Raw genomic sequence first — 11024 nt, forward strand, 5'->3', positions numbered from 1 at the left:
GGAGTTGTTTGAGTTAGTGCGGTGACAAACGTTCACATACACACAAACTCACTCCCACACCCCCTGCTACACTAGCTCTGTAGCATGTGGGCTCACACCAGGAAATACCACTGAGGCAAAGCACTTCATACATCATTTCTATGAACAGTTAAACTATTTACTTATATGCTAATGAGGTCCCTGTGAAATGATGGAGAGGAAGTTAAAGAACTTCAGTGTTTGGTAATGACTTTCAAAGATGGATTTGATGCCTCGTAAGTTCATAAAACCCACCGTCTCAATGGTTCAATGTTTTCTATCTCTGTTAGACGATGAAGAAGAGGAAGGCAGTTATGACACTGATGAAGGTCAAGACTATGGAGTTCAACACCCTAGAGACGTCACTTCCAGCTCATCCATGACAGGTCCAAGTCCCTCATCTGTTGTAAAACTGGAGGCCAATCAGAAAGCCAGGAACAAAAAGCAGAGACAGGAGCTTTATGGTAAGACCGTCCTTTGAAAACTGATTTATAAGTGAACAAAGCCGCCCTACATCTTCATGGGAAGCATCTGTTTTGTGTTTCTCTTTTCTGGCTTGTTAGTCTGAGTCTGTTTCTCTAATTGAACCGCGCAGGCTCCCAGAGTCTGTCTGGAGCAGAGGGGGAGGTCAAAGTAAGGAAGAAGCCCCCCTGCAGGATGGGTCTGACCACTGCAGTCAAAAACCACCGCGAAGACCACCGGCCTGAGGGGGTCAGGAGGCCATGTGGGCCTAGAGCTAAGGAGCCTCGGTGGGGCGGCCTCGGGACCAGAGGCAACCGCTACCGCAGGAGCATGGGTCTGGCCACCTTCCCTACTACGAGCGAGAGGCTAAAGAGGGCAACTCGCAAGAGCACAATGTTGAGAGGCGCAATCAGTAAGGTGAGAAGAAACTAATTTTAATAGAAATCTTGATTTACTGTACTTCAATGAAGCTTACTTTTTCCACAATTAGGATATTACAGATATATATAAAAAGTATGAAAATAAATGATATAGTCTCACGATATACCCACATTTCAAGAATGGTCTTGTGCCATCACAGCTTCCCTGAGCATAAAAGCAGCCATAAATAACAGGCACTTTGCATGAAACTTGCCACTAAAGGGTCTTGGTGGGGTTTGTCACGTGCACATGCACATGACAGTAAAAAGATGGGAGATAAAGAATTATTAGACGATGAAAAATTGTCTGTATTTCGAGCAGAGCCTGGCAGGTATGGGGGATAAAACATTTTGATAACTTGTACACACATATTTTAAATCACACCCACAGTTTAATTAGTGAATGCGAATTAAATACTTGATTTAATAGTGCTCACAAATTAGAAACATGTCCCCTTGAATAACTCATTTGTACCCTCAAAGGACTTAAATTGTGCACACCATTATGCACATAAATTACCATTTGTGTGCATAAACTTCGCACCCACCCACCCTCACCCCCCCCTTTGCACTTGCCGGGACCATAACCAGACTGCTTGCCTGGATGTGTCCCACCACTCCTCACCACTCATCTTGTCCACTTTCACAGAGGAGAAGCTGCTGGTCGGTCGGGGCTCCACCTTCACAGAGTGAGGAGAGCAGCAGGGGCCGACGGAGCAAGGACCAACAGGTACAGTAGCAGTCAGACTGGATTTTAATGAACCACCTCCTCCGCCAAACAGTATCCGTTCTGGTGATGTCTTACTGTCCTAGAATTCTCACCCCCAGGACCATTACTGTAGAACTATTAAAAGTACTTAGCACATTGCACATAGCCCAACCTCCCGCTGAGTAATCTTAGGGGAGGAGAGGATGGGAGAGAAGCAGTGGGAGGGGGGAGGGAGGCTCACACCTTCTGCTGTGACAGAGTGAAAAAATGTTAGAGTAAAATGTCTGGTGATAGGACATGGTACAGGCACTGTGAAGTCCCCTGTGGTTTACCGCTACTTTGACTGGCATGCTAAACAATTTCATCTTTCTTCTATCACATTTTCTATCTTCACATTAATTTTTTTTTGTCTGTCCCTTCTGTTATCTGTATTCTGCAGCCAAAGGGACGAGCAGTGAGTCGGCTGCTGGAGAGCTTTGCGGCTGACGAGGGCTTTCAGATGGATGGCAGCAGCTTCTCCGAGGAAGAAGAGGACAGCAGCTGTTCATACAACAACAAAAGCCCTGAAAGTAAGAGATAGCACTGGCTGTCTAGCAACAGTGTGTCAAGCTTCATATATTTTCAATGATGTTGAAATACTAATTGTGACATTTGCTTTTCCTCATATAGTTCCTAACTGTGTCCTGACCAAAGAACTCTTGACTGATGGACTCAAGGTGCTGATCTCTAAGGAGGATGAGCTTCTCTACGCTGCCAGGGTCCACACTCTGGAGCTCCCAGACATGTAAGAACATGTTTGATGGTTCAGGCGATGTTTTTTTTCTGTACATGTGTAGATAAGGAAATGTGTACATGTGCAAAGTGGCATGTCTATGTTGTAGAAGAGACATGGCTAGAACTGACAGGCAATCAAATTAATAAATTATCCTGGAGGCTAATATGTCCTTGTAGACATCAACTCATCATAAAAGAAATGATCATGCAAACTAGATTTACTGGGGTTGGTATCTTTACAACAGAGAGAATTTAATTTCACATGAGAGGACTATTACCAATTTTGGCCTCTTTTTTATCTCTCTTCACATCCTTCATCCTTACATAACAAATCCTATCATCTCATACCCAGCACTGAGTGTCAATACTGGCTCATGCAGCAAAGAGATGCTATAACAACAGCAGAGTGGGAGTAACATATGACATGGGATCCAGGCAAGCATAATATAAGAATCTGAAAATAGCATCATCCTTTTCTCTCTCTCTGCTGTGCTTTTTTATTTTTCTGTAGCTTTAGCATTGTCATCGACGGTGAAAGAGGAAACCGCCCGAGAATCTATTCACTGGAGCAACTGCTACAGGAAGCCGTAAGTTCACCCTGCTGCTCCAAAACACTGTTTGTTACAAGAAAAGCCATCACTTGTTTGGTCATCTGAGTCGCGCAACACTCCTATTTCTCTTGAACATCCTTCTCACCCTCTTTGCATTTTCTCCGTTGCTCTCCAGCCTTTCTGCGGTTCTGCCGGTCTCTTTGCTTTCTCTCTTTCAACCTCCTTTGACTGTCTCTTAGGGTCACTGAGGCCATCTAAACCTCTTAAGTGAATATGAACAGATGGGAGGCAGGATCTTTAGGTTTGTGTGTATGAGTGTCTGAATGTCTGTTAAACCCAGATCTGTGTGTGGGTGGGTGGGATAATCCCACTAACACCTGGATCCATTCATGTTTTGGAGTCTAAATGGGAGGTGGCGTGAACTTTACATTCCTACTGCCCAAAGTAATAAAGTTGTTTAAAGGCTCAGATTGGAGAAAGCATAGCTAATGACGACCTAGAGTGATGCAAAATGTATTGGGATGTCAAGCTATAATAAGATATATGGATATTTATTTCAGAAAAACAAGGTTCACCTCTTTGACGTTTTCTTTTGCACAGTATCCGGTGTAGTTTTTGTTTTTACCTAGATCACGAAATCATTTGGATTTGTCATTCTCGCTCAGTTTCATGTAAAGATACAATTACAGTTTACCTAAATCATCTATTCAATGAGATATAATCATACATTGCATAAAGCACAGCACATTCTTGGCTGGTATTCATCTGCATTTAGGTAACCTGCGCTTCCTGATGTGCTTTGCATCCAGAATGTGGTGTTAGTGTTTACTGCAGTAGGTGACCTTTGTCCCATTTTTTTTTTACTTACTGAGAGGATACTGGTCTATACGCACTAACAGCAGCTGGGTCACTTAACGCAAAGCCGTCATTACCCACATCTTTTCCCAACTGTGGAAAATAAGTATCCAGGGTTGCCAAACAGAGCACAGGACGTGTTGTTTGCACACAATGGGAGTGTGCGAAGATGACGACCCCGGAGGAGTAGAGCAGAGTTTAAATGGCATGGCTGCCCCTAGCATCACTCACAAACAATAGGGCGAGATAACTCTACTGGGACCTTATCAAACATGGTTTTGTGAACATATTTCATTGACACTGATGAATAGTAAAGTCGTAATTATTATAGCTCTACACAAATCTTAGACTAGACATTTTGAAATGCAGCATGCACTTCTGTAGGATATTTGCTTCTCTTTGAATGATTGTGGCACACATGTAAATATTGTGTGAAATCGTATGTCCCTAGCTAATAAAACCTCTGGTCAAAGTTAACTGAGACTTATAGTTTATCACAACAGGTGTATAGGATTCAAATTTACTCCTTACTTGTGACTTACTTTTATTTTTCTTGTTTGTTTAGGTGTGATAAACCCAAGAATATGTTCAACATCTTATTATTGTTTCTATCTCCTGATTGGATAAGATTAGGATTCATCAGGCTCCTATTGTTCTGCAGTTGTAGAGCCTCCCCTTCACACGTACTCTCCACGAGACCTTCTTTTATCTGACTGCTTATCTCCCACTTCTCTCATCTATGTAAACTTGCTTATATGATGAATGTTCCCCACAAAACCTTCACAGTGTTGTTGCTCTCTTGGAAGATCTACACCGAGCATCTATGGCAACCATAGTCCTATCTAAACACTCATCAGATAGCAGCTGCTTCTAATTACGCCATACTTCCACTTTCCTTGTCTTTAAATTACTTCAAAAGCCATTCGTGTGACTCCAACACCAATGCTCCTGTTTTCACTGAGCTCCTTCTCCCTACCCCATGCACACACTCACTCCCCCCCCACATCCACACCTCATCAGTCAAAGGGTCCCTCGCCATGGCAACAGTAAATGAAAGCAACCTGAAAGAGCCCCCACTGAGTGGCGGATGCTGGGGCTGCCTGCATTGTTGGAGGGAAGATCACGCAACCTGCAATCACAAGCCCTCTATTCAGGCCCTCTTTAGTATTACTCAGCAAGTCAGGATTTACTGCATCATGGCTTCCGTTCTTTTCAGCCCTGACTGGCACATTGGCATGAGATAAGTGCCGCTTGGAAACGTGGCACAGTGGCTGCCCATGCACAATGCTCCGTTGCTCTCACACTGTGTATGTGTGTGTGTGCGAATGCATGTATGTCTGTCTGCGTGTGCTTCTGTGCAACCTGTAATGAATCTTAATTATATTTTGGTCTGGCTTTCAGGTCCTGGATGTTCGTCCGGAGTCAGAGGCTATGCTCAGTGAAGGAACCAGGGTGTGTGCTTACTGGAGCGAACGCTCGCGCTGCTTATATCCTGGTTATGTTCGCAGAGGTGAGACTTTTTTTCCATCCTGTGTAAGGATCCTGTGCATCCTCTGTATCTTCAACTTTAGATTCAACTGCATACACATGCATGTGTGAAGAAAAGTAGTTTTGTCTCTTGCAGGTGGGTCATCTGATGAGGGAAAGCAGGGAGGGGTGATGGTGGAGTTTGATGATGGAGACCGAGGGAAGATTTCTCTCCCCAACATCCGCCTCCTGCCTCCAGGATACCAGATTCACTGTGGGTGTTTACTCTCTTTGTAACTGAGAATTTCATGTTGTGGTGTATTGTCAACCTGTAACTAAATGCTAATAATTTTCTAATCCTTCCCCTTCTTTAGGTGGGGAGCCATCTCCTCCCCTGCATGTACCCAGCGGGACGACAGCCAAAAGAAGCTCCACTCTGGAGCAGGCCCCCATCAGTGACAGACCTTCGCACATACTCAACACTACTAACACTGTAATAAACAGTCAAACCCTAACTGTTCACAAAAGAAGACCTGGTAAGAATTAACACTTCTTAGTTTCACCATAAATTACCCTGAGGCTGTAAAAACATCATCATTATCAATTATCTTTGTGTTCCAAAAATAATTCAAGTTTTAGTGTATAATACTTACAGTGAGTGAAATGTGCAAATGTGTTTTTATAGCTGCACCATTACAGCTCATGGAAATATTCCAAACATCTTGTCTAAACTTCCCAGTTCAATGTACCATGAAAATTGTGGGATTTTGACTGGAATTCAAAAAAGATTTCAGTGTGTTTGTACACTACTCAGATATGCAATTCAACACAATAGCCTTGCAAAAGATAAGATCTTTGTGAGGTTTATAATGGTTCGTTTTTGTTCACACTCTGTCAGAGAGGCGTTAATTTCAACTCTGGTGATTTTGTGGTTGTGCTTAGTTATTTTTAGTGTTGTTTTGGACATATTTGTGGTATTTCTAATTTTGTGGCTACACTGTCCATATACAGTAAATTGAGGCTGGTGGGGAAGTGAGGGTGTTTGTGTGTGTATGTGTGTGTGTGAAAAAATTACTTAGAGTTAAATCAATACATCTTTGACACAGTGTTAACATAAACTGGGTAGCAGTAGATTTACAACAACGGGACTGAGCAGGTGTACTGATTGAACCAGTCACTATACAGTATGTAGAAGTGAAACACAGTCATGTGTAATTATTTTGCATTTTTTGCTAAAACATATTACATATGTTTACTTCATTCTAGGGAGACCAAAAGGATCTGGGAAAAAACAAAAGCAGCAGCAGCAGCAGGCGGCTGAGAATGCCAATAAAAATCCTTCACTTTTCCTGGGCTGGCCCTCATTGGCCAACACCAGGAAGAGGACGTCCGACAATCTGTTTCAGCTCAATGGAGCACCCAGGAAGGTCTTGAGAGCGAAGGATGATGATATATTCCCTTCGCTTCAAACCCAGCCACTGGCCTCTATTCCAGCAAAGGGCCTCTTTAGCAGCAGCTCCTTTGAGGTGGACTCCTTCAGCAGCATTGCAAATGGCTACTCCTCCTTCTGCACTCAGTCTACAGGGCCAGGTCCAAGTTTATCTCTGGGCTCCAGAAGTGGGCTGTATGGCCAGAAGCGCAGGCAAGATGAGCTGGTTATGCCAAAGAGCAGGAAGTCTGGACAAGAGTTTTTGGTCAAGTTAGATCATGAAGGAGTGACCTCCCCCAAGACAAAGAACAGCAAGGCTCTGCTGTTGCGAGGTGGATCCACCAATATGAGTGGTATGCCCAGGACAGAGGCCTACTCCCACCCAGTCCTGCTGGTTAAAGACAACAAAAAGGGTGGTGCCTCCAGGGTCGAACTCCTCCTGAAAGGAACCACGCCTCAAAGAAAGCCCTCTACATCTCTACGTCTGGGAGAATATGGTGACTTAGGCTTCAGTTCTCACAGAGAGTGCCACAGCTCCTACTCTGATCTGGATGATGAAGAAGAGGAAGAAGAAGAGGAAGAGAGGAGGAGGGCTGCACTGGCTGCAGCCTCGGGTGGACTTAGGACGGCTGGCCGTTTCCTCTCTCGTCTCTCTGTCTCCTCATCCTCTTCTGGTTCGTCCAGCTCCTCCTCTTCAGGGTCTATCTCCAGTTCCAGTTTGTGCTCCTCGGACAATGATTCATCCTATAGTTCAGAGGATGAAGACAGTTCTACACTAATGCTACAGAGTTGTCTGTCTTCCCACCGGGGGCTCCTACAACCATCTAAACCCTCCACTTCTTCAAGGCCGCATCAGCACTCCTTCGTGGCCAAAGCTGTCGCTGTTTCCAATGCCAAAGGAGGCACCACTGACCAGATGTCCAACAGCAAGTCTTTGAAGAGGAAAGAATGTACCAGCACCACCTCTAAACCCAAGGAATTCATAAAGAAACCTCGGATGCTTCCAGATGACACCTCGTTTATTCCAAGGCCCAAGATGTCGGCATTCCTAGCAGGACGACAAATGTGGAGATGGTCAGGAAACCCAACACAGGTAAGAACAGCTAACCCCATTTCTATTCTATACCATCAATGTAGCAAAAACGTATCCATCTTGAAAAGTGTCAGTTTAGTGAACACATAAGATAAAAATCACCATCATTGTCGAAGGGGATTTGTTTAAGTGTCCGATTTTCCACAGAGGCGAGGTCTAAAGGGAAAGGCCAAGAAGCTTTTCTATAAGGCCATTGTACGAGGCAGAGACACAGTGAGAGTGGGAGATTGTGCTGTCTTTCTCTCTGCTGGGCGACCAAATCTACCGTATATTGGTCGGATTGAGAACTTCTGGGAATCCTGGACTTCCAGTATGGTTGTCAAAATCAAGTGGTTCTACCACCCTGAAGAGACCAAGCTTGGCAAGAGGCATCGAGATGGCAAGGTAAGCTGTGATGGAGATTACAATTATATGGAGGAACTCCTGAAATAAGACTCCTGTTAATTTTAACGGTGCAACTAACCCTTTCTGTCCCCTACCCAGCATGCCCTGTACCAGTCGTGTCATGAGGATGAGAATGATGTCCAGACAATCTCTCATAAGTGCCAGGTGGTAAGCAGGGAGGAGTATGAGTGTCTGACTCGCATTCAGAAGCCAAACAGTACCTCCTCAGACCTCTACTACCTGGCTGGGACGTATGACCCCACCACTGGTCAGTTGGTTACTGCTGAAGGGGTTTCCATCATGTGCTGAGCCTCCATGAGGACACTACTGAAAGACTTCTCTGGAGAAAGAAAAAAAAGTCCATGACTTTACCTACAAGACAGTCCAGCTTTGGAAGACGGCAAGTGTTCCTTGGGTATGCCTCAAGGACCCATGGACTAAAGGTCAGCACCAAAGCAGGGCTGTCTGAGGTTACACACTGGAGTCCAATTGGCATCTAACCTTATTAGAAGTGAAGGGGATGTCCATAACTGGTTTATTCTTTGAAGAAGAATAGTATAAAGTCTGGGTCTTCCTGGGCATCACAGAATCCAATAAGTGGCATTTCAATTGTCAAGCTAATCTCTTTTTAATAGATCCCATGTGATTGACAGCCTCATAACTGGTTTCTAGGACTAGTGCATCCAGCTCCTATCATATGTCACCAAAGGAGAGCTGAGATTGCATTGGACTGTGCAAAATAACATGAGGCTGAGAAGCCTCAGAGGACCAATTCTTTAAAGGTAGCCTTACCTGAGGGAATGGAAACAAAAATGAGGCAAGGGGCTCCCCCTAAACCTCTTCATTCCAGGGAAGTTGAAAACATGTAAAGGATGTAAAGTTGATGTCTGTAAATATTTTGAAAATTTCCCAATCAAGCCATACACTTCAGTACCTCTCGCCTGTCTTAACTGTTCAGGTGTACATTGTACAGTTCAATTATTGTATTGTTGTCTGTTGTCTATATGTACATAAAAGCTATTTTATATAGGAGTTTATTGTATATATATGAGATGTATCTTTCCATGTTTGCGATTGATTTATTTTTATATGGGTGTAGAAAACATTACCTTGTTTTTCCTTTGCTTTGGGAAGTCAAGATTGGAGATGTTAGTGTTGCACTGCATATGCCCTGCTGAGACAGACAGAGACAGACAGAGCACAGACAAAGACAGAGGGATTTAGTCTACAACAGGATAAGACTAACTTTCTGAAAGAGAGGGGTCATCCTGTTTAAAAATAGGTCAAGTGGCTTTTGGTAAAAGTGTTCTGTTACTTTGCATTTTTGTTATCCTATTTAAAAAAAAGAGAAGAAAACAAACAGAAAAAAACTTTTTATTTATGTACCTCTCATGTTGGTCATCATCACAAGGCAGATCCCACTGGACTGCAATCACGGGTCACAAATGATTGATGAAATGAAGAGTAATGAATATGAGTATACCGTTATGACACAATATTTGTGTGTGATGAGTGTCCTGGCATCACTATAATCATGTCCACACAAATCAATTTAGAAACAAGACTGGGTCTTTTAATGAAAATGTGTTAAATGTGCATTGCTCTTGTGGATGCATAGTTTAACGCATTATTACTTACAAAATACCAAAGTGTCTTTAATACATTTATTTCCTTTATTTAAATTTAACATAATGTCAAGCACCTGTATTGAACTCAAATCAGAAATCACTGGTAATTAAGAATACTTGTCCTTGCATATACTTGCATATGTATTGGCTTTGCATTGTGACAATGGTTTCTTGCACATGTACCTGCAGTTTTGTTTAGTACAAAAAAATGCAGCAAAAGGCCACCTGGGAGTGTGACTATGAAGGTCAAGGTACTGACAAAGTAAGATGTTGAGTGCTGACAATTTGTTGGAATTAGTCTATTTTAGTTTCATCAGCCATCTGTGTCTATTTTGTACAGTACACGCACATACTCAATGCTAACTGTGAAGGACAATCAGATTCACAAAGCAATGGACATAGAGTAGGTTCGCTCAATCTGAAAATTACTTAAGTTTATTTAATTTGTGCCAAGTACATTTTTTGTCTGTTTTTTTTTGTTTTGTTTATGCAATCCTGAGTATTCTTTGTTCACAAAGTTTTATTTTGTTCGCCAACATTTTATTTATTGTCAATGTTGCTGTTTGTTCATGCCAAGAGCGCTTTATGAGAATGTGACATTGTTTTTCTTGGTGTGATGTCGCATTTGCATTTCTTAAATAAAACTGGTCTTGTAGAGGCCATCTAGTGAAAAGAAATAAAGCAACACTGGATTCTTCTCATCCACAAACCTCTGTGAATTAATTCTGTTATTTTGCCTCCGTCCCCTTCATCTTACTGCATCTGCCATTTCCCTGCATCACATTTATGTTAAACCCAGCATTCCTGCACCTACTTCAGCTATTTGTGAAACTTCACCAGCTTTACCAGATTGTGAAAACAATTACTTTGCTCTGCTTTAAAGCAGATATCAGTGGAATGTTTTTGTTAATATAAGTCCTAAATAGTCCTATTTTCCGTCAGCAATCACTTACATGAAGTATTTCAGCCTAAACACGAGTCTCTCCGTCACTCTGCTCTGCTGTAACCCGAGGAGAAAATTTTCCTTGTGGGATACAAGTGTTATCCAATGAGGAGAGAGAACGGCATGAAGGGCTGTGTGTGCAGCCAAGGGATGCGCGTGAATGTGGTGACGTAGCACGAGGACCAATTGATGCCTGACAAGGGCGGGGGCTGCTAACTCATGGTGCGTTCAAAGAAACTCGTACTTTGTGTTTTTCCTTCCTGTGAAGTCATACCAGTTCGATCTGGTACGA

At 43.0% G+C, this 11024-nt stretch overlaps 1 protein-coding gene across 1 annotated transcript in view; it reads left to right on the forward strand.

Moving 5' to 3' along the window:
• Positions 1-10391, forward strand: part of bahcc1a (BAH domain and coiled-coil containing 1a) — a gene marked incomplete at its 5' end in the record, with an annotated part of 60666 nt that extends 50275 nt beyond the window's left edge. Inside the window, 12 exon segments of the mRNA XM_083976764.1 lie at positions 309-482; positions 614-897; positions 1549-1629; positions 2048-2177; positions 2278-2392; positions 2894-2969; positions 5190-5298; positions 5413-5535; positions 5630-5791; positions 6522-7777; positions 7925-8161; positions 8261-10391. Coding sequence (XP_083832890.1) covers positions 309-482; positions 614-897; positions 1549-1629; positions 2048-2177; positions 2278-2392; positions 2894-2969; positions 5190-5298; positions 5413-5535; positions 5630-5791; positions 6522-7777; positions 7925-8161; positions 8261-8470 — 2957 coding nt within the window. The 3' untranslated portion in view covers positions 8471-10391.
• Positions 10392-11024: the final 633 nt, after the last annotated feature.

Source organism: Trachurus trachurus (genome assembly GCF_905171665.1).
Source record: "Trachurus trachurus genome assembly, chromosome: 8".
NCBI lineage: Eukaryota > Metazoa > Chordata > Actinopteri > Carangiformes > Carangidae > Trachurus > Trachurus trachurus.